The sequence below is a fragment of the Manacus candei genome, unplaced genomic scaffold (genome assembly GCF_025592945.1).
Source record: "Manacus candei isolate 608988 ecotype Guabito, Panama unplaced genomic scaffold, ASM2559294v1 h1tg000014l, whole genome shotgun sequence".
Lineage (NCBI taxonomy): Eukaryota > Metazoa > Chordata > Aves > Passeriformes > Pipridae > Manacus > Manacus candei.
The window spans coordinates 20804198-20829513 of NW_026138062.1; the positions used below are offsets into that span (position 1 = coordinate 20804198).

The 25316-nt window shown below is 40.4% G+C and overlaps 1 protein-coding gene across 1 annotated transcript; it reads left to right on the forward strand.

Annotated features, from left to right (window-relative positions):
* The first annotated feature begins 4 nt into the window (after positions 1-4).
* Positions 5-23357, forward strand: NUFIP1 (nuclear FMR1 interacting protein 1). The gene is made up of 10 exons (XM_051778701.1): positions 5-659; positions 922-1007; positions 2144-2248; positions 2878-2940; positions 3272-3348; positions 9864-9956; positions 13535-13797; positions 16777-16905; positions 17801-18033; positions 21184-23357. Exons 1-10 carry the CDS (start codon positions 68-70, stop codon positions 21517-21519), a joined length of 1977 nt encoding a protein of 658 aa, XP_051634661.1. The 5' UTR covers positions 5-67; the 3' UTR covers positions 21520-23357.
* The last annotated feature ends 1959 nt before the right edge of the window (positions 23358-25316 follow it).

The window sequence follows — 25316 nt, forward strand, 5'->3', positions numbered from 1 at the left end:
CGGAGTGGCCCCACGTGGTGGCGGGAGCGGAGCAGGGGCCGCGTTCGAGCTGCCGCTCCGGCCCGGCATGAACCCCTTCGCCTGGTACCCGCCGCCCCCGCCGGGGCTCCCTCCACCAGGAATGCCCCCACCCTTCTTCTGCCCGCCGCCCTCCTGGGAGCCGAGCTTCTGGGCTGCCCCCGGGCCCTTCCCGCCGCCCGGGCGATACCCGCCTCCCGACAGCTTCCCGCCCAGCACCTACACGGCCGCCGACACCTACTCAGAGCCCGCCGAGAACTACCCGCCCGCTGGGAGCTACTCGCAGCCTGCCCAGAGCGCCCCGCCCGCCGAGAACTACTCGCAGCCCAAGAGCTATCCTCCTGCCAGGAGCTATTCGCAGCCTGCCGAGAGCTGCCCTCCCACCGACAGCTACTCCCAGCCTGACAAGAGCTACTCGCAGGCTGGGAATTACCCAAAACCCGAAGGGTACTCACAGCCTGAGGGCTACTGCCAGCCCACCGAGAGCTACCCGCCTGCTCAGAACTACCCACAACCTGAGCAGTACCCGCCTGCCGAGAGCTACTCACAGCCCAAGAGCTACCTACCCCCTAATAACTACACATCCCCCGCTGCCTGGCACCCACCGGCCTTTGGAGTGCGACCGCAGGGCCCGCATGCAGGTGAGGGACGTGGGAGGAGTCGTCCCGTGGGCCTCTGGACTCCTTCCCATCCCACATAGGCAGGAGCCCTGGGGCTGTCCTGAAGCCTTGGGGGGTGGAGGACCCTCCAAGTATGCTAGTCATACAACCCTCTCTCGTCTCTTCCCTCTCTCTTCTGTCGTCTCTAGACCCTTCAGTGGGCCCACCGAGGTAGTAGGAGGGAGGAGGGACGTTTTACCAGCTGTATGTATAAATGGCTCTTTTTTTTTTCCCTGTTCCAAAGGTGGAAATGGTAATTTCTCCCAGAAATGGCAAGGCAAGCAAGTCTCTGCATTTGGTAAACGTCCAGAAGAAAATAATAAGCCAAAGGTACGGGTTGGGGTCCCCAGCACAAGAGAGAAGTGGACCTGTTGGAGTGGATCCAGGGGAACACCACAAAAATGATCAGAGGGCTGGAGCACCTCTCCTATGAAGACAAGTGGAGAATTGGGATTGTTCAGCCTGGAGAAGAGAAGGGTCCAGGCAGACGTTTTAGCAACCTTTCAGTATTTCAAGGGGATTTACAAGAAAGATGGAAACAGACTTTGTAGTAGGGCCTGTAGCGATAGAACACAGAGTAATGGTTTTAAACTGAAACAGAGTAGTTTTAGATTTGATGTCAGGAAGACTTTTTTTACCATGAAGGAGATGGGAGGCTAGCACAGATTGTACAGAGAAGTTGTGGATGCTCTATCCCTGGAAGTGTTCAAGGCCAAGTTGGATGGGGCTTTGAGCAGCCTGATCTGGTGGAAGATTGCCCCTGCCTATGTCAGGGGTGTCGGAACCAGACAATCTTTGAAGATCCCTTCCAACCCAAACCATTTTGTCCGTCTGTGACAGTGACAGTGTTGGGGGTCTTGCCCCATGGTGCTATAGAGATCCCATACTCTTATCTAATATGCCAGGCCTTACATATGAGAGTGTGTAAATATTGAGCCTCTTGAAGGATACATTTCAAGCAAATTCTAACACAGGTTTGTGTTAGAAACGCCCTTATTGTGGTGATGCCTGAGTGCCTAAATTACATTAATGCTCTGTGATATTGTAAAGACCACACAACCAGATGACACTGATGTGTGTAGTGGGAGAAGGAAAAATCTGTGCTACCCTCTGAACTAGTACATGTCATGTGGAGACAGTCATAGTCTGTCTTGATAGGGAAGAGACTCAGAGCTGTAGCCTAGTTTGCCTCACAGCCCTCAGTAAGTCTGTGCTAGCCTGGTGCATTTGCAGAAGTACTTCATTGAAAGGTGGTAGTGGAAGAGATGAGTGCAGCGCACTTTGTTTAGGAGATAAGTGATTTGAACTTAACTTTCACATTATCTTAGCTTATCTTTGAAACTTTTGAAATGTGTAACTTATGGCTTTATTAACAAAAATATTCACGATAGTGCTTTGCAACTAATTAAAAATAGAAGTATCTTGTAACTGCAATCTTGAGATTATTTCTTTTTTTTTTCCTCCAGACTAAAAAGAAGAAAGAGCCAGTTTTCTCTCATTATTGCGATACCTGTGACCGTGGCTATCAAAACCAGGAGAAGTATGATGAACATATGTCACAGCATAAACAGGTTGAAGAGTTTGGCTTCTTTCATTCACATTTTGATTTTAAACTTTCTGCCTGATAAGTAGTTAGCTGTAGTCACTCTGTGAATGGAGGACTTAGCAAAGAGATTCCAGAGCTGTGTGAAATAGTAGTGGAGGACGTTTTTCTGAATGCTGTGTGTAAGGGAGGTTTTAGTTGTATTTTTGGTTTTATTACTGAAGTATTTTTAAATGTTTTCTTCTGAAGTATTGCTAAATGATAGGAATTAATTCACTGATATCAGTATAGCATGTACAATTTTTGTGTGGAAAACATTTTATCGCAAAGATTTAACATTTAACTTTATCACAAAGAACTATCAAAATTTGAAATTGGAGTGTCTTGCAAATTTTTCCCTTAGGTAAACTTCGCATTATCTCTAGTTATCAGATACGTTGGCTGCACTGGTTATACTAAAATCAGATTATATTTAAAAACGTGTTATCCCTTGTTACTGTTTTTACAGTTGCCTTTGTCTAGAACCTGAGTAGCTTAAACACTCTGTATAATAAACCGTGCAGGTATCTGTCACTGAGTTTTTTTAAAGTGTGCTCAAATGCTTGTTCATAGTCTGTGTAATTTGGTGTGTTTTAAGTTCACCCTCTTATCTTGCAGTGCACAGAAGAAGGTTGCAATTTCAGTGCACATGAGAAGATAGTTCAGATACACTGGAAAAACGTAGGTATCCCTCTGGGCCCAAAACATGAGTCTATGCCATCTTTACCATAGTCCCTTTTCTCATTCTTCAGTGGTTTCTTTTCATTCATCTGGGAAGAAAATATATCACCTCTGAGTAGAATGTGTTTTAAGGCAAGTGGATGAAAATATGTTGAAAACTACGTTGTTTTTTTTTAATGGATTAATTTTGTCATCGCTGTGTGCAGTGTCACCACTTTTGGAGGTGAAAACAGTGTGATACTGCTATAGCTGATATAATGATGCCTTTTTTTTTCCTTTTTCCTGTTTTTTTCCTTCCCCTTTTAAACACCATTGAATACTTCTTCCTTAGGCACACGCACCGGGTGCTAAAAGAATAAAATTAGATAGTCCAGAAGAGATTGCTAGATGGAGAGAAGAAAGAAAAAGGTAAGACTTGTGGCCTATGAATTTGTTTTACTGGATTTTCCCCATGCGATCATTAGATGACAGATGAAGGGCAATAGCAGCATGTACTTGCTGCTGCTGTGCTGTTCCACTGACCCTGCAAAACTCCTGCAGTAGTAATCTGTATCAGAATGCCTTAGGCAGGAGAGTGTGAGCTGCAGAGACTATAATAATTTGTACTATTATAATAGAAGGCCAAATATCAGCTGAGAAGAGATAGCTTTCCCAGATGTTTGATCTGGTACCCCAGGTTAGGTGAATGTCTTATTCCTCTTATCCTGATCACTGATCACATTTTAAGTCAAAATGTGTGTTTATGTGGTGTTTTTCTAATAGTTAAAAAATCTGGAACTGTTGTACAGACTATAATTGTAATCTGTCCTGCTGTGTGCAGATTTCCACAGCTTAAGTTGTCCCAGTAGACTGCAACAGGGAGTTTTCCTAATTTTTGAGGACTTTCTGCATTGCTTGACGCTTTTCTACTGAAAGAGAACAGCATCAATGAATTATATTGTCTCAGGTAGTGTAACTTATATTGTATATAGGGTGCAAGGTAAAGTTCTTCTGTATGTAGTATTTCTTATAATTTCTCATTCTCAGATGTAAAAACTTATAACTTTTTTCTGTTGAGCAGGACCGAAGTGTTTAAAAATTCATACTGTACTTCCATAGACCTTATCTCAGATTTTTTTTTTCCTCAGAACTGAACAAATTAAAATCTGCCCTGTTCCATCAGAAGAAAGATACTGTAGGCTTTCCTCACTTCTGTTCATGATTTAGAATATAGTCTTGCAAGTGATCAGTGCATGAGTTTTGTTTCTCTGAGCAGGAGTCCTATATGCAGAGTAGGTTGTAATACAAATTTAATTTCTAGATCAGTGGTGATGAGCTAGGGCAAGTTTAGTGTTAGGTTAGTTTTCGTTCCAGGGTTTCCTTTTATTCAAAAGATACGCGAGGGCTTGGTTTTTATTTGCTTTCAGTCTGCATATTGCTGTCGTGTTTTTCAGGAGCCTACATCTAATTTTCTAATAGTAGCTCCAAGGAAAAAGGTCAGTACTCATGTACAGTTTTTGAGTGAGTCTTTGCTACTCATCTTCAACTTTTGATACACTTTTTTGTTTTGTGAGGTGTTCAGGAGAGTTCTTGTCTAGTGGTTGATACTAAGGTTTAAGTGTGATGTTTAAGGTGTATATGTCAGTATGTGCTCTACTGTTTACTAGAACATTAGCAAAGTGGGAATTGAGTGCAATCGTGATTAAGATACTGTTTATGTAGAGAGTGGGTACTGTGACTCACAGCAGCCTTTATCTACAGTTAATTATAAGGGTGATGCTCTGCTTGAGATGGTTTTGCTGAGGTTCTAAAGAATCTCATGGTAGATACTGTTGCTTTTTTATAAATTAATATAATTTGGCTGTGATACAACGTTGCTGAAAGCCTTTGCTTGAAGCACCGCAGTAAAATCAAAGGAAATAAAGTCCTGTGGTCACAACCACCAACCGAAAAAGGCGAAATGGGATTAGGACTGTCTAAGCCAAACCACTAGATGGAGTAGTGCTGTGCCTTATTTTGGTACTTCAAGCCTTCTGTGGGCATCTTATTTAGCCGTGACGGATGGGTATAGAATGACTACCTGGGTGGCTTTTGTTACTCTTTGTACAGCACGGAAGCTCTACGAGCATCCTTCCTTTTTTAATTAAAAAAAAAAGGGGGGATGGGGACAGGCAGAGAGAGAAAGCCATCTGGAACTTTTGTGAAGCTTTAATTGGGTCGCCAGCAAAGCATCAGTTTAGTACTGAAGGTCTGTTGTTGATGTGCAGTAAACATTGCATTGTACACAAAAAAAGGACACCAGAGGGAGTCTGAGCTATTAAGCAGTCTTGGCTTATGGTGACAGGAAAAAATCTTTTTCTTTTTAGAAGCCCCAGTCAGAGCTAAGAATGAATCTTTTTAGGTCATTAGTAGTTTGTTTCCAATTAGGTTGCAGTGATTTAACATGTATGTTTCCATATTGCATCCTGTCTTGCTTGTTCTTTCGGTCATTGTAAATAATTACTTACAGAGTTGAGATTTTTCTTCTTAGTTAGCTGCTGTGTTGCTCAGTTGTGTATCCTGCTTAAAATCTTCTAGATAGAGCCTGTGTTTAAAGTGCAGCCTTACTTGTGTAGCGGAAGGAGAAGAGATGGTAAGGAGTATCTCTTGATGAAGTATGCTGGGCTGGAATGCTGTTTCCCTGTTGAACCTGCTGAGCCAAGCAATCTAATTAAGCAAACAGCAATAGAGATAAAGTTCCATGGGATCTTACGGTTTCCCTGTGTTTTGCAGACAGATGGTTGTGAAGTCTGACATCAACTTTTCTTGTTTTGATTTGTTCTGTCCTTTACAAATGTTGAGAAATGTGCTGTTTTCAGCATATTTTTTCTTAAACGTGAGCTTAAAGGGAATTATCTGCAGTACATTTCCTTAATGTGTCAGAATGGGATAGTGCTGTCTTCCCTTCTTCCCAAGTGAGATCTGGGTCTGCTAGCCCATCTGTTTCTCACCAACTCTTCTTGAGCAAAGGTTATTAGTAAGAATGTGGCAAGGCTGCTCTAGTCATTAAATGTGCTGTTGCTTAGATTTTAATACAACACTGGAAGATTTTCGTCATCTTGTGTGTTGCTTGTAAATTCTCCCCCTCCTCCCCCGCTTTCTTTAATCTGTTGGGGTTGGTTTGTTCAGATAGGGATTGTCTGCTGTATTTCCTTGCAGTATATCTCCTAGGCTGAGCATGTGCTTAATGAATGAAGTCCAGTACCATTAACCACATCACTTTTAATTAATTTGTGGTTCTCTAGTTGAATAATGATAATTCTAGAGTAGCTTGGAATCCTTCCTGGTGTTGCATTCATAGTAGTTAAATATGTAATATGAAAAATAAATTCTTAGAAGCTGGTAAATTAGAGAAGGCAAAGCAAAGTAGAAGGAATGTGTCAGTAGATCAAGGTAAGCATAGATACAATAACGTTTACTCTGATCTGCAGGGATGGATTAGCAATCTCTCTCAGCTAACATGGTAAAATCCGATGTGGGACAGTTAAACCAAGATTTTTTTAACTTTCTGTTGGGTCTCTTTGTTTCCTTTGGGCTATCCATGTCCCCTTTGCTATCCATGTCCCCCTTTGGTTGTGCGTATGCAATTAAGATCAGCTCAGATTATTGAGGCATTTTGATCACAGTGCTGTTCCTATTAAGTTAAACTTGTGTAACTCTTGACTCAGAAATTCATTGTGTAAACTGCTATAGAAACAGGTCTCTTTTCTGTTAGACATTGGCAAAGCTCTGTTTTTTCACTGCTTGCTAAGAGCAAGTTTACTCTGATGTTTATGTGAGCAAGATAGAGTACACTGGTCTATAAAAAGAATGTATGGCTCTGGCTAGTGCACTCACTTATTGAAATAAAAAATCTATTCACTAAAACACATGAGTGATTATGTTCAATGTCACCATTCCCTGTCTCTGGAAGCTTAGGGTAACCTTTACCTGCATGTCTCACTTTGTTGGTATATATCTAATATACTCAGCTTGAAAAAACAGTTTTCTGGTGTTATCTTGACAATTTATGCTGAAAAACTTCCAATTTGGATTATAGAAGTGTCTATGGTTGGAAACTGCAGCTGCTCTGAAATAGGGCTGACCTCTCAGGCAGTTCTGGTTTCATGAAATCTACTGTGCCAGACCATCACTTCCTGGTTTAACTCTCTTTTACAGTAAGTTGCTTAGGTTTGTAAAGCCTTTGTGGGGACTGATGAAGCTGTTTGTATTCAAGCTCTGACAAGCTGTTTGCAGGACATAAGCGCTGGGCTAGTTTTTCTACTTCAGTCATGTTTGTAGGTAGCATTTTAAGAACCTTATTTCTTTAGGGAAGGAGGAGGGCATGCCATCTTCCAAGGGTTCAAACCCTAGTCAGCTCATTGTGTTTAAAACACATGGCCTTTTATGTGGAGAGATTCAGTCAGTATAGGTTCTTCCTTCTGCATTGTCACACCTATGTTCAGAAGCAGTCTTCCTAAATTTAGCCTTCCAGAAAAAGAATTCTGTATATAAAAAGATTAAATTCCTCTCTTTTTGATTTTTGATCTCGCTTGAGTACTTTGTGGCTGTCCTTTAGATAGTGAAGTTTACAAAGTACCATAAACCTTTACCTCAAGACCATAATGTTTCCATTGTAGGCATCTGCCTCCACATAGGGTCCAGTTGAATTTCCCTGCCTCCATGAGTAGATCTAGCCATTGCTAGGAGGTGCACAGACCTCTTTGTACGGGAGCTGCAGTACCTGATGAGTTCTGGAATTGCACTGGGGCTGGTACATTGGAGTGGGTGGGTAACTTCGGTCTAGGCCTCTTTGGACTGTTTGATCTTTGCAAGGTCAACTGGAGTTGACTTGGCCCACTAGGTCCCACTATGACCCACTGGTGGGCTTAACCCAGCCTTGTAACACAGAGCACCTGGGGAGGAGTAAACCCAGTCTACCACAGACCTGGGCTGATGACCTGCGGATTCGAACGTCTAGAGCTTACTGCCCACCAAGTCCTTAGATGGAAGAATAAAGTCACTCATTGTGAATGAAATGAAACATTGCATGTGTGCTCTCACAATAGGTACATTTTCTGCACCAGTGAGTAAACAGAGTTGGAGAAAATAAACAGAGCCACCACAGGTGCCTTCAGATGTGCTCCTGCGGGTGTGCTAGGACTTGCGACTTGAGCTCTCGCCAGCTGTTAGTTACTGCCTGTGTCAACTGGAAGGGTGGTTTGGGAGAAATCTGTCGATCTTGGCAATGAATCGCACTGAAAGCCTTCGTGCAGTCCATAACGGTGGCTTGGTGGAGGGAGTGGTAACTCATAGGAATGAAAGTGGGAGGCATTCATGTCTCAAATCATGTTGCAAGAGCATGTCTGAATATGTCCTTAACTAGCATAAGTACTGGAGCACTTTGAAGACTCCTTTGTTCTAGGATTTAGGGTCTTCCCTTATATTTGAAAAAAAACCAATTTTTATGACAAACTTGGGGTTTTTTTGAGCACAACTACTTATTTTATAACTCACTCTTCTCCTGCGAGCCTTTATATGCGTGAAGGAAAGCACCTTATTCCAAAACTGTGGAGAGGTGCCAAGCACAGAAGTCTTTGTCAATGCGAAGCTCTTGAGATTAAAGAGTTCACTGCATATTTGTTGTGTGCTGGGAGTGTTATAACAGGGATGAACAAATGTAACTAACAGGGAAGAGCAGAGATAAAGCATCACATCCCTGTGCTCACTTGAGCTGTATGGCGGATTTCTGGGAGAAATCCAATGAAAATAGATGTTGACAGCTCGTGTTCAAATCCTCTTCAAGGAGACAAGTTCTGTAGTGTGTTTAGGTTTGTCTCATAGAAAATGCTTCTCTTTTTCCCTTGGTGTGTGGTTGAAGCTGTCTTGAATCAATGTGACACTTAACATTCATGCTGTAAAATGGGGAAAATGCATGTGATATGATTAAATATTTAAAGAAAGATATGTGTCTTTTTTGATAGCTATTGAGAAGCTGTTCTGAGTTTCTCTTTACTCCATTTTAATAGACATCAAATATTTATACTTTGTGTTTCCATCCAGAAGCTGGGGGACTATGTGCATGTGTTTCTCATTTACCATCTTTATCTCAAAGCACTGAGATTTAGCTAACGAATGTTTGCAGAGCAACTACTGTAGCCATTTTTGGGCTTTGGTGGTAAAAAGCCTTGCTCTATGGTCTTTGCATGTTAAAACCAGTGTGGCATTTTTGTGTAGGAAAGGATTTTAAGGGAGGTGGGGAACAGAAGAGAGGGATGTTTTGGGAGATGGTTATAACAGTAGATTTCTTTTGATCTGCATGACTTAGCAATTTTTCTTGAAGCTGGAATTAAAAAGAGGCAGTAATTTTGGTGAACTAGAGGTCAGTGTGCAGCCACGATGCTGAATATTGCTTGAGAGGAAACTCGGGTGCTTTTCCCAAACTGTCACATTAAAGGAAACTTGTGCACCCAGAAGCTGTCCCTATAACTTTTTTTTTTTAATATTACAAGAACGTGACAGTTAGTTTGCTAAAAGCATGTTGTGCCTTTTAGTGTCTTTCAAATAATCCAGTTGAAGCTCAGTAAAAATAAAATTGGAGGACCAAATGATGCTGCTGTGTACTGGAACAAGCAGAGAGTCAATGACTGTAACCAAACTGTTTGTCTGTAGCTTGTTTGATGGGTTGGTAAATTCTAAGCATGATAATTTTGTTTTTTCTTTTTTAATCTGGATGTGTAAACATAAATACACTTGGGTTTCTTTTCCCCACCGGTACCTTTTTAAGAGAGGAACAGTCTGTTAAAGTTCCACTGAAGGTTTAAAAAATCTGTAATGTTTATAGAGGAAGCTGGTTTGGTAAAGGGGGAATTGAGAAAGTACAGTTGAATCCTTTAAAAGCCAGTGAAAATTTTTTTTTCTTCTAGGAATTTTCCTACATTGGCCAATATTGAAAAGAAGAAGGCGATGCAGGCGCAGAAGGAGGAAAGGGGAGAAGTGCTGACTACACAACAGTTTGGGTAAGTGTTTTGAACCAAGCTTGCTGCTTTCCTCCTTCACAAGTGTGCTCTCTTACTGTGGTCTCCCAGAATTTACTGCTTCCACTGTATACACAATCTAGCTGCCCTTTAACAGAGGACAAGTCATGTGACAAACTGCAGATGTAATATTCTTTTGTTTACTTCATGGTGCTTCAAAGTCCACTTCAGTTAAATGAAACAATAACTGTATTAAAAATCTGATAGTCTTGCTTAATTCTGTACTCAGGCTTATTTGAGAAAACCACATTCTAGTGGCCATTCATTAGATCAGCATAACCTTGGTCTCTAAAATAGCAGTAATGGGGACAAAATTCATGCAGCGTAATAAATCCACGTGTTCTAATCCTTTAATGCCTGAAAATGGCCAGGAGAGATTTTATGGGCAGATTTGGCTTCTTAATCTCTCCTTTCAGATGATAAATCAACAATCAAGTGAAAAGGGGAGAAAGATTTAACTTTATTTTCATAAAGTTTTCATTATTAATTAAGTAGTGCTGCTTCTTAGTTCTTATCTGTCTGCTACCATTGTTCTCGTCATGGATTTTTACCCATTCTCTCCCTTATAAATTAATTTCCAGTATGGTTTTGTTCTTTTCTCTTCCCTCAGTATCATTGTTAGGTGGAACCAACTAGCTTCATTAGCTCTCATTTAGTACCTGTGGGAAGATTTTTTTTTAAAAAAGTGTTATAATGAGCCACATTCCTAAAATATCACTTGTTTAAACTAGAATGACTGTGCTGGAAGGCAAGAGCAGACTCAGTCCTAAGGGGCTCTTGCTAAGTGCCATTTGCTGCTGCATGGAAGTGAAGCTGGGGCTTGCCTAGGTTTTTCTTTTTTTATGGGCGATGGTGCCAAACAAAACAAAACTTGCACCGTGGTAAAGTGGTTGAACTAGTGCAGAATAAGAAGCTAGTTTAATTTGTTAAATGTTGACAGTGCAAATTACCTTGGTGCAGCATGGACTTCAGAAGATCCAACACTTACCTGCCCCCTCCAACTGGTTGCCTTTCATAACTTTGGAAGGAAAGACTTACGGAAGACTGAATTAAAACTTCTTTCAAAGAATATAAAGTTGCAGAAGTGCTTTGGACCCAGGAAACCAAACCTAGGCCTTGAGACTAAAACTGCAAACATATGCAATATTATGTTTGGAGATTCTTATGAGCAAAGATGAGTTTTCCTTGTCACAGTAACAAACTGTTTGATGTCTGCAGGTTTATTTGCTAACTCCTGTGGCTCTGAGTCAGATGCATTATGTAGTCTTAAATGTCTGTCGGCAATTCCATGCTATTACATTTGCTAGTAGCTTTATATCGGGAAAATTGTTTGGAAAAAAAAAAAGCCCTCAAAATTGTAGGTTGTTTGCTTTCACTTAGTGACCTTTTACTCTGGTTGATTCTAGAAATGTCCTCTTTTTTTCCCCTCCCTCCCCTGAGCTGCTAGCAGTATAGACTTGATGAACTGTCCATTTCTGCTTTGTATATCAACAGTAAAGATTCTGGAATTGGTGCTTATCTGGCAAATTTACTGATGCACAAGGCAATAAACAGAATACAGCTTGTTCTGTGCAAGCTGTACTATTAAAGCAAATGGCTAAGTAAGATTTAGAAAAGATTAGATGCTTAACACTTCTGTGGCGCTTTCCATTTGTGGTTCTCTGAAGTGCTTTACAACTGCTAATTCTCAGTATCCTTGTGTGTAAGATCAGAGATGCAGAAGGACCACTTTGAAAGTCTGTCTGTTGTCTTGCAACAGCAGAGTAATAGCGCATGGCTTTCTGTCCCCTCTGAATGGGAAGCGAAGAGCAGTATGTCTTTCATGAGCAAACGGTAGAAGACAGATACCAGGCTGATGTTTGTGACTTTGGGGTTTCTTTCTAGGTGTTTGAGGCCCCAGGGAACTTCAAACAACTAGAAATGTTGTTTTTAATCCTTGGTCAAGGACAACACTTATATTTGCTCAATATCTTTTAGGTTATACAACAACATGCTGAATTTAGAGCCTGGTTGTACAAATTCAGAAATGCAGTTTTCTGTCTAGATGGAGTTGATTACGGGAGCTAATATTAGCCGTCTTTTGTGGATGAGAGACTGATGCACAGGAAGGCAGTGGCTTGCTACTTGTGCCACGGGAGCACTGTACTGTGGTGGGTGACACTATCAGGGCTGAGCAATCAGTGGTAGGTGCTGTCGTGAAATGACTGGAGAGTGAAAATAAATAGGTTTTGGTGTGATATAAAGTCATATTGACTGCTATGACAGGCCGTGTTCTCTTCTCAAGAAGGACTTAATTGAGTTGGAAAAGCATAGAAGTGAGCAATGCTGGTAATGGGAACATTTCTGTACAAGCAAAGTAGTGGATGGCTTGGAAGGGCTGTATGATGGGGGCCTAGAAAAATTGCATAGGTGGAAGATGTGAATGAAGTGTGGTTATACACTGTTTCTTGTAACTCAGTAAGGATGGGGGTACCAAATGACTGTTTTAGATGTCAGAATGAAGACAAACCAAAAGAAGTCCTTTGTCAATACAGCATCCCACAGCATGAGGCGAATGGTTGACTAGGGATAATAGGACCTCTGCCATGCTGCACGTCAGGCTAAGGCAAGTAGCACTGGTCAGAATGAACCATGGGGCTCATTCAGGAAAGTAGATCTTGTGTTTTTTGCTGTTGTAATGTAGTGATATTAGATCCAATCTTGTTTTGGTGAATTTAGTTTCTGTTGCTTGAAAACAACTGTTTTCAGGAAATTTAGGTTGTCTTTTCTGTCTTTGTCATGCTTATTCTCGTATCTACAGACTTTGACTAGAGTTCAAAAAAGTCAAAAAATGAGTTTGTTAAGCTTTCCATGTATCTTCCTATAAACATGTTTTGTGTTTATAGGATAACCTGGAAGATTATGAAACCATGGAAGATAAGTGGAACCAGCATGCTGTGCTTTTCCTGTATTTTAGGACCTGTTCCTTTGTTTCAGGTTTTTTAAAAATTCATTACCTTGATAGACATTTATTTTATTCCTTTTCCTTGGAATGGAAAAGATGAATGGCATATTAGTTGCAGGCAAGACTAGGTAATCATTGCAGCTGATGGTGTCAGATGGCTGAATGGATTTGGTGCAGCAAGATGCTTCTCTGAGCTGTAACCAGAAAAAGGAGACTTCAGCAGTGGAAGTATGCTTAGAGTAGATGCTTTCTTTTTCGTTTCATGTTCCTGCTGTTTTGAATTACTTAAATGCTTAAGTCAGGGGAATACTTGTCATCTTTGTTCTCTGAAATGAAAACACCACTGCAGATGATCAAGGAACTTGCTAAGCCCATGTACCCTTAGCTTTGTTAAAAACTAAAAGTCACGAACTTCAAACTGTTCATTCAGGTTCCAGCATTGTCACATTACCCAACCAATGAGATGAGCTGTGACTGCCTGTCTGGTCTGTCACCATATGTTAGCGGAGCTGTTGTAAGTCCTGCCGTCATTATGTGTTGCTGAACCTTAAATGTGGGCCTGATTTTATTCTCATAGCTTATCATTTGTATTGAGATTTGTGTTCCTATTCTCCAGCAAAATGAAGGGGATGTGGAAACCTCCAGAAAATGGAGAGGCTCGTGGGCATCAAGGAAGACACAGGAGAAGACAATGGCGCCCGTTCTGGAAGAAATTTAGGAAAAATGGTGGGGATTATCATGTACATAGAACTCAAAATGAAGCTAATGGACCAGAAAACAGCACGTGTGAAAAGGAACATGAAAAACAAGAGACTTCGGCGGGTCAAGCATATGAGAAGGACGTGGACCCTCTCGGTCTTCTGGCAAATGGTGAAGTTGGTAAGATGAAGGAACTTGGAGAACTTTTATTTTAAATAGTTGTTTTAAGTTTAAATGCTAAAACTTTTACTTGCTAGTCGCCGTTTTGGAAGTCTGACATAAAGTTCGTGTGCAGCTATTACACATTCTGTTGTAAATACTGTATAATAGTGTAAAAGACATACACCAACTTAAGTTGCTAAACTAACATGTAAAATAAGAAAATATTTAGAAAGCTAGAAGAAGAATAAAGCTTCAGCAGTCAAATTATTTTTTAAAGACTATTAAATATTCCTTTGTGGTTTTGAAAATAACAGTATTTAGAATGTGAAAGCAAATAGATTTCCTTGTATGAGTTAAATTTATTACTTAAAATGTCAGTATTTTTCTTATAATTCTGTTCTTTGTCGTATTATTACTCTTGATATTCTCCATATGTGTGTTCTCTGAAGTATTGCTGCTTAGTTTTTGGGAGGTTTTTTTGGTAAGCATGTCTTGTTTCCACGTGCTGGCAGCAACATAAATTCTTCAGATATAATTATTTATAATATAATCAGCAGTGGTGCAGTACTCTTAGAATATGGCATGTAAGCTGACTTATAGTCTTGCTATTTTTAGCAACAAGTGTAGAATACATCCCCTGGAAAGATGTTTGCTGAGTTTTTCCTCTTGAAAACATAATCTTCAGTTAGTGGGAAAAAAACTCAGCATCCCCATGCAAATTGTTTATTGCGCTAATCTCTGCATGTTGGGAAACTTAAGTATGCTTAAATATATCTGTATTTCCCCGCAGCATCTGTGTTTTACTTAATGATAAAAGGTCTAATTATACCAAAGTACAGCTAGTAACTTCTGTTACTATAGGCAGAAAAGGAATGTAGTACTTGCTTATTACACATTATTAAACCCGGTTTGCAGCTTTTTAGACTACTGAGAAATGTAGCCAGAACAGATAATAAAAACTGCAATATAACTAAGTAGAATTTTTAAAAAAATAATACAGCTGAAATCCATGATTTTACTGTAAAGGTACATTTTTCTGGTGCAACTGGACATGCCTATCTCGTATTGGCCTTTTTAACCACCAGCGCACTTGCAACAAACGTGGGTAGAGCCCTTCCCAAATCTTCATTCGCAGAGCCTAGCCATGATGAGATGACATTTTTCTGGACTTTTTAAGCCTTGTATTTTTTAATTAATGAATTTACTTAAGTTCTGTTTAGTCACTAGTATCTTCAAAGCTAAGGAATTGAATAGAAGGTGAGAAAACAGAATTTTCCTCTTGATTTATAAGCAGAAACAAGGTAAGGTGATGAACCTGTCGGGTGTAAAACTTGGAGGAATCTACTGACCAGAAACAGGCAGTTGTACTCAGTAGTGCATAATGCTTCCTCCAAATATGTTACTCTCAAAGAGAAAATGTAGTCCAGTAAATGTGTTTTCTTAATTTTATAAAAAGGAAAATAAGGGTAAATATTTAAAATTTAACAAAAATAAAAAGAAAAGACATCCAACCACAGTATACACTCAACTTTTTGGATGAGATAGAAGAAAAGCAGCAATGAATCAAAATAAATGGAAGTAAAAGGTACTTTATAATTGCATAAGTATATGCAGGTGCTATATGTTCTCCATTAGAAAAATGCACTGAATTTGGCATGAGCTGCGAATGTGATTGCAAACTGGCATGATTACTAAATCAGAGAGAATTGACCTTTCTCAAAAAGTAAAAAGAAGCAGGTAAGTAGTTTAGATAAATTACCTAAGTATTTATCAAAAAGTTGTTTTACTAATCATGAGTTCCAATTAATCAAATTGCCAATTTCTAATGTTATATTAAAAGAGAATAGAGAAATTTGTGATTTCAAAATAATGATCTCAGAACTGTTAATTTCAGTAAAATCTTCTTAGAAATGTGAAGCAGCTTTCCCGCAGGGCAGGCTTAGACATACAGGGGATGGGAAAGGGCACAACTCTTCCTTTGTGAAAATAAGGTTGCAACCAGTCTTTTTCTAGAACTACCAACAAGCTAGTTTTTCAAAAGGTTTTTAGTAGTGGGAGGGATGTGTCTGCATATATACATACATTTAAAAAAAAATACAAAATTTGTATGCAGGTGTATTACTAAAAAGGATTTCTTAGTTTTCCTGCTAACTGTGGCAGTGTTTACCTGAGAGTCTTTCCAACATTTTACTTCATATAGATCCTTTGTTTCAAACTAAAGCCATCACAATTTTGCATTTTTATTTTTAGGGATCTTTTTCTTCTAGGCCTCTGTTTTCCTAGTATCCTTAAATTCAGTATTCTTGGTCTGCTTGCCTCTTGTCTTCCTAGTATTCTCTTTTGGGGTGGTTCGAGAGTATAATACTTTGCTTACATGTGCATCCATAATGCTCTGCAGGGATTTAAGTATCAAGTGGTCTGAAGTACTGCTGAAAACAGATTGTCTGATTTGTAGGCTTGGTTCTCAATGTCCCTTATCAACTTTTTTTACTGTCCAAAAATGTCTTTGCTCTTCAATTCTCACTATGAATGATCTGAATTCTCCTTTTTTTTTTCTTTTTTAATTCCCCCTGACTGGCTTTTAAAACCTTCTCTACACCCCTGCTCTGCAGGACTAAATCCAGCAGGACTAAATCCAGCAAGACTTCAAAACGTATTATGAAATCCTCTCTCTCTCTTTACCTACATTTGATAATAAAACCTATAATTATGTTTGGTATGTGAAGAAAGAAGCAGAAAGCTCAAACTTGTGTTCAGGAAACTTTTTGTTTCAGTAACGTTGCTGGCAGGACTGTAAACCAGCGGAGACACAAGTTTGCCAGCTAATGTCCAAAGAGGGCAGACAAATGTGGGGTTTTTCTCTCAGTCCATGGTGCTGAGCAATGGTACCCAACATCAGGCTTGTGTGGTGGCAAGACGGGGGTTTAGCAGCAAGGCTGGCTGTTGGCATGCAGGATTATTAGGAAAAAATCCTTCTTGCCTTTTCTTTCCCTGCAGAATCCGACAAGGACGAAACAACTGATGAAGATGGGAGGCTGGGTCTGACAGTTGTTCCCAAGCAGGTGACCTCTGCCCTTAGTGCCTTGTCGGTCAACTATGGCAGCGCATCCGACAGCGAGCCTGAAGGTTCGTAGAAGCACATCCTTGCCCTTTCTACCCTGTGTCACACCGTGGTGATGTGGGCTTGCGCAAGCAGGACGTGTGGGTTTTTTGCTTGCCTTTTCTCAGCAGCATGTCCTGGGTTGAGAGGGGAGGCATAAAATGTCTTTGGTTAGGTTGCATGTCATTGAATTTTCCAAACCTTTTTTCCCCCCTAGCTGGGGAAAAAAAGCAACCTGTTTTCAGTCTTGCTTCAAATCATATTTGAATAGTCCCAGGAAAAAGCTGTTATGCTCACCCTGTGAACTAATTTCCATGTCCTTAAGGGCTTTTTCCATAGAATGCTGCTGGGTGTTGCAGTAAGACTACGAACTCTAGTACTTGTATTTTGTGCTTCTCTGACTGTATGCATCAGTGTATGGTGAAGAATTGCTGCTGCTGCTTGTTTTTGCAAATAGTTACTGTGCCTTACTTGCCCAGGATGGCCTACCCAAAGTTAGAGAACATCTAGCAGGCCATGAGCTGAACTTGGGCATCCTCTGCCCTAATTGTATTATGATTTTCTCAGCAGCCAAATTTGCAGCAAGCTATAATGTGAAGCAGAAATAATGTACTTCATAAGTTATAAGAAGGTAGAGGTTTGAAAATCTCATTCAGCTCTTACTCCTTCTATTTTTCTTTTTACATTGCTGAATTTAAATATCTTGTTTTCATTTCTGTGAATGTTTAGAGATAATTCTTTGTATTTAAAAAGAAAACCCCAACTAAATAAACCCCTCCCTTCCTCCAAGTAAACCTTGAACACCTTCACATGAGGTTATGTGAGCAAGAATAGTACTAACGAACTGCCAATGTGTGGGGATATAAGCATGTTAAAGAGGCTTTTAAGTTTGAGATGAAAGTGTGTTCTTTTTCTTTTAAGAAATCCCTGTCAAGACTGCAACAGAAGCTGAGAAGAACCAGGCTGTGCTCAGAAATATGCCTCAAACTACTTATGTTCCTCGGAGTCAAAACTCAAATCAAAAACGTCTGGAATATGCAGGCACGAAGTTAAGAAGCTCAAATTCAAATGCACGTCCCCCCAGAGGGCCTGATAACTGGGGCAAGAAAACATTACCTCTCCTTCCAAAGCGCCGTCCAACTCTGCTGGAAATGGTAATAGTCTTAGTTCTAAAATAATGCCCCCTGTGCAAGAGTAGAACTATTTGTGAGTGGTTCTTTTCTTCCCTGTGGGAAGTTAGAGCAGTCTGTTAGCAGAAGGTCTGTCTTAAAAATAGTGAATGTTTCACTTGGAGAAGGTGTAGATGCTTAAATAGACAAATAGAAATACCCTGGTGTGCATTCAGGTAATGACTGGTGAGCACAAGATGACAATCATGTGCCTTACATGAGCTGCCCAAAGAACGAAACCTTTGTTCCTCTCTCTTCCCTTCCCTGTGGTAGTATCCAGTGGGTTTTGTTTGTGTGTAATCCCATCAGCCTTGTTCTGATCTTCCTCCCTTTGCTCTCAGCTTTGCTATTCAACTGCCTTCCTCTGGTCAAGGAGTAGACACAATTTTTTTTTTCCACATACAAAGAGACCTTGTTGATAAATATGTTGGTGACTTAAACTACAGAGTGGTGTTGAGCTCCAACCTGCGCGCCCGGGGGTTTCTTCTCTGTAGGTGTGTTTAGATCAATCTGAGGAAAGGACACCACTGGCACCTTGAAGAACAACAGGTTGGTGTCTCAGAAGGGTAAAAAGAGGTTTGTAGGGGTAGCACAAAGCAACCTATTTGGCCACAAACATTGGTGGCTTTCTTTAGAAAGCTCCAACAAAATTTTGGAGCTTTTATTGCATTTATTGCTCAAAACCAGTATGAGATAGGTAGACTGCCTTCTGTAAATAGTCAACATAAAGCTCTCCCATCAAGGGAAAACTTGGTATGGGCAAAACACAGGAGAAAGCAGGGTGGCACTGACATCAGGGCTCTGAAATAGCACAGGATGTTTAGGCAAGAGATACCTGATAAGGTACATCCCAAGCTGCAGATGTGGGAGAAATCCCTTGGTAGTCTTTTTAGCACATAGTACCACCGCTGCCAAGAATTAAAGTTCCTAATGACTGAAAAGGAAGTGTTTGTCCTTTGTGTAGCTCCCTAAGCATGCAGTTGCTGTTATCTCTTGCTCTTCAAAGTTGTTGGTGATCAAAGCAGTGACAACTCTGGAAGAAAGTCAGATGAAGTCCCACATGCTGAGAGAAGCTGGCAAAACAAGAAAGCCTGAGCTGAAGCTTGCCAGTGTAGTCCATTTTTAAAGTTGCGTTTTAGTGAGGGCTTTTTGCCCTTTAATGTTGCTCAAAGCTGTTGCTAATGGAAGTGTACTGTGGCTGTGAATCATAGAGGAGTGCCTTAGGCTTGCAGGTAGGCTTCCAGTGTCATCAGAAATAGTCAGTGTGTAAAAACCTTGAGAGGAAGCAAGGCTGAAATTCTACAAAATGCATCCAAATAAAAGGGGGGGTGGTAGGAGAATAGCTGCAGATATCTATTGGCAGTCATTTGCAGTGAGTTGAAGCATTACTAAAATATGTTTATTGCAGCCATGCAAATAGTAATGTGTATTTAGTCATTCTCTATGCTGACAAAATAAAAAACTTGTGTAGTATCACTCTACTGATACTCATCCCTACATTAAAAAATAAAATACAAAGATACAGTCTTTTAGAGGGTGATGGTGCATCCCATCTGTGCCTTAATTTGTCCATTTGGGAATTCAGCCGTTTCTCCCAGTCAGACAAAGAGAACATCACTACACTGTCCCTTCTCTGCCCTAAAGGACATCTCTTAGTTCAGATGGAAGGTTCCCAAAGGCTCATTTTAGTTGTCAGCTGCTTGTAACACCTCTCAACAGCTAGTCTAAGTAGAAATATGCAGACTTAAAAGTGGCTGGTTAAACACTGTTGAAACTTATAATAACAAAAAAAGCTGCTTTGTGACGTTTCAAGCCAAACTAAACCAGATCTCCTGCAATGTGTAATACAGCTCTGCAAATGATCAGGAAATTACAGATTTAGCCACTTGCTTCAAATCTTTTGTTTGTTCAGAGTATTAATTCTGCTGACACTTGCAATGACAAAAGTTCCTTCAGCTCCCTGGCTGATAGCTTTTTTATTTTTTCCCCTACAACCAAAATGAACTTCAATGAGGTTAAAGGAGGTGAGGGAGGCCTCTAGCACTTTAAGCTACTAGATTTAGGTTGGTGTATTATAGCCCAAACCAGTTACTGCTGTTTAAATCCACAGTACATCTGGTACCTGATGAAACATGCTCTTTCCTTGTATTTATCTTTTACTCATAGGGGATTTAAATTAAAAATGCATCAGATATTAAATTACAGATACAGTATAACTTAGAAAGTGTAATAGATGCTTATAGACTTGCTAACCTGAAGTACTGGAATGCATGGCCTAGTATAGTCCATGATATGAGAACATTGTCATCTCAATCTACAGTCAGATAATTGGGAAGGAAATCCCTTGTATTTAAGTATATTCAGTGATGCTCTCTGCCACCTGAGCACACTGAGATGACGTGTTAATCCAAAGATACCACCACATGTCAGCTTGTTCTAGCTACCTTATTGCTTCAATGGTGCTAAAAGAACAATGCTTAAACATGTGTACTTTGGGCATGTGACTATTTTTCATCCTCTTTCATCTATTTGTGACCATTATGAGCCTCTATCACTAGAGCAAACCAGCCTTCACTGCTCTAACAGCCTGCTTCTGCCCAGAGGGGCAGCTCCCTGCCTGCTGCCTCCTCTCTGGGTGCCTGGACCCACCTCTTCTCTGCTGTACTGTGCCCTTTGCTGAGCCTGCTTGGTTTTTGACACGCACCCCACTAAAAAAACACTCAGACAGTAGAAAATCCTGGAATACCCCACTACTTGCTGCTAATTGTCAGGTTTGTTTTTTTCTGGCTGCTGAGTTGAACTGGGGCGGTAAGAGGTCTGATCAGCATGTGCTGATTTGAGGGAGGGGATAGCAAGCCTGTAGATGGCCCAGCCCAGCAGGCTGAGTGGTAGTGCTATCAAATGTGCTTGCTGACTCTGCCAAAGCCCCAGTCAGGTGGTGAGAAAGCCCCAAAGGAGAGAATACCCAGCCTTCTTTTGCTGTGTCTGTATGGCAGTCTCCAGCCCTTTGTGTCCAAGACTTGTGTGTGAGAGCCAACTGTTTAAATTCAGAGAAGTAGGAAATCACTGAGCAGACCCACACATCTTGTATCAGCTACAGAACAATAGATCATCTTCTCTTTTTTTTATTTCCAGTTACTGGCCCAGGACATCCGACATGAAAGGAATGTGATTTTGCAGTGCGTTCGATACCTCATCAGAAATAACATGTTTGGACTTCATTTTAAAACAGAACCACAAGCTGAAACAGCAACTGAACAGTCCTCTACAACTACAGTGTCTTCAATGGACAAACTCGATGAATCTAATTGTTCCCGTAGCTCTGACCTTCAGGTAGCAGGAGGACAAGAAGATGCATTATTAATAGCCCAGGATGAGAAAGAACTTATGGATCAGACTTCACAGATGGTTCACCTGGCAGATGAGGACACATGGGAAACCCCATCAATTCAGTGTGAAGGAGCACCATAGAGGATGTCTGTTGGGGACAGTAAAGCAAAGGCTTACATTTTCTACCCAACTGATGCTTTTTGAAAGACATCAGTATAACAAAAAATCATTAAAGTACACAGTGAGAGCTGTTAAAACCACTTTCCTGATCTGTTCTGCCTAAGGTGGCCATTTCCTTGGAAAAACAGCATCCATGTTCAGCAGTTCCATTTCCCTATGACACAAAGGCAGCAGTGGCACAGAGTATGACCTTCCCTAGAGTAGGTGCAGAAAGCCCCACTTCTGAGCTTCAGAGCTCGGAATGTTTTACCTTCTTATGAAATGTGTGTCAGTCCATCACCAGAGCCAAGTAGTGTTGTGGTAGGAGGGATCTTCATGTGAAGTCATGGCCTCGTGTGTCTGGCGTATCTTGAGTGTCCAGAAGTATTTCAGTGTAGTTTTGAAATGACGATTCAGTGCACATATTTTTTTACTTCAGCTGTTAAAAGATATATCCAGTATAATTCTAATATATCCAGTGTTAAATAAAGAAATTAAATGTAACATATAACTGACCTCTAAAAGTACTGCTTACACCACGCAATCTCTTCCTCTCTGAATTATTTATTAATTGAGCCAAGAAATGGAAATAAGGGTGCAGGCTGCTGCAAGAAGCCTTTTTTACAAAATTAATAAATAAATATACTGTAACTGCTTGCATCAGTGCTAGGTTGCTGGTTTACATCAGTATTAAGCCATAGGCCTTAATTGCTGTTAAAGTTATTTCCTGACAAATCTAACTCTTGAAGCAAATCCTTAATACTAAGTTTAGAAAGCTTACCAAGAGTTACTGGCTTGTCCCTTTTCAATATGCATTGAGAATTTATTAGTTGGCCTTCTGGAAGAATATCTTCCTTGGTACATTGATATGATGCTCCTACAGCACCTAGCAATTGATTTTCTCGTGGGTTTGTGCGTACAGCCGTAGTGTTGTGAGCACTAAAAAAAAAGCATCAGCCAAGGTTTAGAAACAAGCTTAGTCTTTTGATTACATTGTGCATTTGTTTGCCAAAATGCTTCTTGTCGAAGGCAGGTGTTAGTTTGTCACATTGACACCAAAAACATGCCATGAAAATAATCTATTCTCAAAACCTCCACTTCAGAATCTACTCTTTGTCTTTTAGTCATGGTAATGTTACAGCTAAATGTTGGGAGCTGGTTTTATTTTTTGTTCTTTGGTAGATGTTTAGCCTTCCATTCCACCATCTAAAATATGGAGACTCACATGAGTTTTTTATTGCCTAATAGCTGTATTTTCTTTTCTTTAGTTCCTTAACTTGTGCCACACATCCCATTTGTGGAGTATAGAAAATAAGAAAGAGTTGAAAATTCAGTCCTGCTGCTCTGCTATTTATAGCTACAACTACATATTGTGTTTGTAATGCACTGTCTAAATTTATGGAATTATATAAATATCAACACCCTTGTAAAATTGTGTATCTTGAGAATATATGTGCAGAATAGAGGCAGTGATCATAAACATTTATATTTCCAAGGCAGATGATTCATTCCTCCCATGATGATCTCACGAGCTCTCTCAATCTCACTGACTTGCCTCTGGCTCTTACAGTTCTTACTGCAATGAATATACCAGCAAAGGACCCTCAGCCATGCAGATTTGGCACTTGGGCAGAACCTGATTTCAGTGGAGTGGTACCAGTGCTGTTGAAAGCAGAGGTAACAGCTGCAGGAAAAGAAATAGGTGTCTTAAAATTGCTACTAAATTGCACTTTAAACAATACTGTCCATATTGAGGTGATGTCAGAGCTTTCTTTGACTGTACACTCTGACCTTATGTTTAAAAAGACAAAACCTTTACCCTGACTTCTTTATACTATGTCATTACAACTTGAGAATATTAAACTTTCACACAAAACCAAAAACTTTGTCAGACAAAAATCTTTTGAAAGTCTGTTCCATGTAGATAGGAAGAAGTAGGTTTCTTTGGAGGGAGATCTGTATGTGGCATAAATCAGGAGTTTTAATCTAGGACTTGTTGCATACGTGAGGAATTGCTATTTTTCTCATAACAGGCCGTTTCCACCAACTCATACAGCAGACACGTGGAGACATACACTGCAGTGATGTTAAACCCTGAATTACAGTCTTGGTCTGTGAGTAGGTCTCTGTACCTTCCTCTTCCCTACTTATCTTTTCCTGTTCTTCCAGACCATGTTCAGACTTCACATGCCCTTTCCTACTAATCAAGAATATGCTTTCTTAGTACTTTGGTTTCAGCCTTTGTATAGGAAAGCTGCCATAATGACCTTTTCTGATACTGTCAAATGCCTGCAGGCTTCTCTGGTCCCTGCAGCTTTTCTGTTAAGGGTTAGGAGAGGTGCGTTTTTTTCACTCTAATAAAATAGCTGTCTTTGTCTGTGTAAGAAGAGCCTGTTGTTTCTGACATGCTGCAGGAACCAGTGTCTTTATTAGGCTTTGTGTAGCTTTTAGCTTTCTCATTGTCTTGGTTTGGGGTATGATAGTTTCTTAAGGGGTTTTTTGCAGTATTATTAGGACAAAAAGAATCCTACTGCTCAGTCTTTGTGACTCACTTTAGATAAAAATATTCCAGTGACAACCTTCACACTTCTGAAATTTTATTTTTTATCTTTCTTCTTTTATAACTTAGCTACTGAAAATGTAATTGTGGGTGTCTAGTTTAAATTCAGTACCCTTGGGCTTTGGATTTCTTTTTGTTTGTTTTAAATCCCTCTCACCCTACTGAGCTAGAAGAGTTGAGAGAGGGAAGAAAAAAATCAGACTTTACTCAGTTGTAGTGGTGCAGCTTGGGCAATTTAGGCTTGGCTGTGAACAAAATCACTTGTACTACAGCACAGCTGCTCCTGAGAGGGTAAGGGAAACAAATGGTGTGCGTTTCTACTCTGTAGGATTTCTTGGTCAGTGAGGGTCTTTGCAACTGATTTTACATGTTGATGTTGCAGTCTTCGCATTGAAAGCACTAGAGATGAGGTAGCTTCGTTAGCCCTGCTTGAAAGGGAGAGAGATGTCCCTGCTGCCAGTGCTCTGATTCTCTGTCATAACTGGGTGTCCCTCATATTTCCCCTTGTTCCTGTGACTGCTAATCCAAGTCATATGGTGCAATAATTTTTTTGAATAACAGTCATACAGTCCTAGCAGGTCTTAGATATTTAAAAAATGTTGAGGAACAAATACAGACTCTTTGAGCAGATTGTTCTGTCAAAGGCGGAAGCCTGTGCTGGAATACTGTATTCCCTAAGCTGCCTGTCTGGCATACTGTGTCATTGTGAGGTTACTCTTGAATGCCTATAAAAGCAAATGCAATTGGAGAAAGTTTCTGAGGACTGGTAGGAAAACAAATAGCAGTTAAAGAGGATCTTGGGACCTGTGGGCTCATCAGCTTCACCTTGACCCCGGAGAAGGTGAAACAGATGAGCTCGAAAACCATTTCCAGACATAGTAAATACAATCCTAGAATCATAGAATGGTTTGTCTGGGAAGGGACCTTAAAGATCACCCAGTTCCAACCCCAATGCCATGGGCAGGGACACCTTCCACTAGACGAGGTTGCTCAAAGCCCAGTCCAACCTGTCCTTGAAGACTTCCAGGGATGGGGCATCTAACAGCTTCTCTGTGCAACCTGTTCTAGTTCTCACCACCCTCACAGTAAAGAATTTCTAATAATCTAACATGGAAGAAGGTGTTTGGGTTTAGTCAGCATGGCTTGATCAATTGGATGGTCATTTACAGAGAGATTACTTCCTTGATTGCCTGAGGGGGTGCAATAGATATTGCTTATT

Excerpts from the sequence above, each read along its gene's own strand:
- NUFIP1 (XM_051778701.1), top strand. The coding sequence starts at position 68 with ATGAACCCCTTCGCCTGGTACCCGCCGCCCCCGCCGGGGCTCCCTCCA. Across the intron at positions 2,941-3,271 it reads TTCAGATACACTGGAAAAAC|GCACACGCACCGGGTGCTAA; the intron begins GTAGGTATCCCT and ends CTTCTTCCTTAG. Across the intron at positions 16,906-17,800 it reads ATCCGACAGCGAGCCTGAAG|AAATCCCTGTCAAGACTGCA; the intron begins GTTCGTAGAAGC and ends TTTTCTTTTAAG.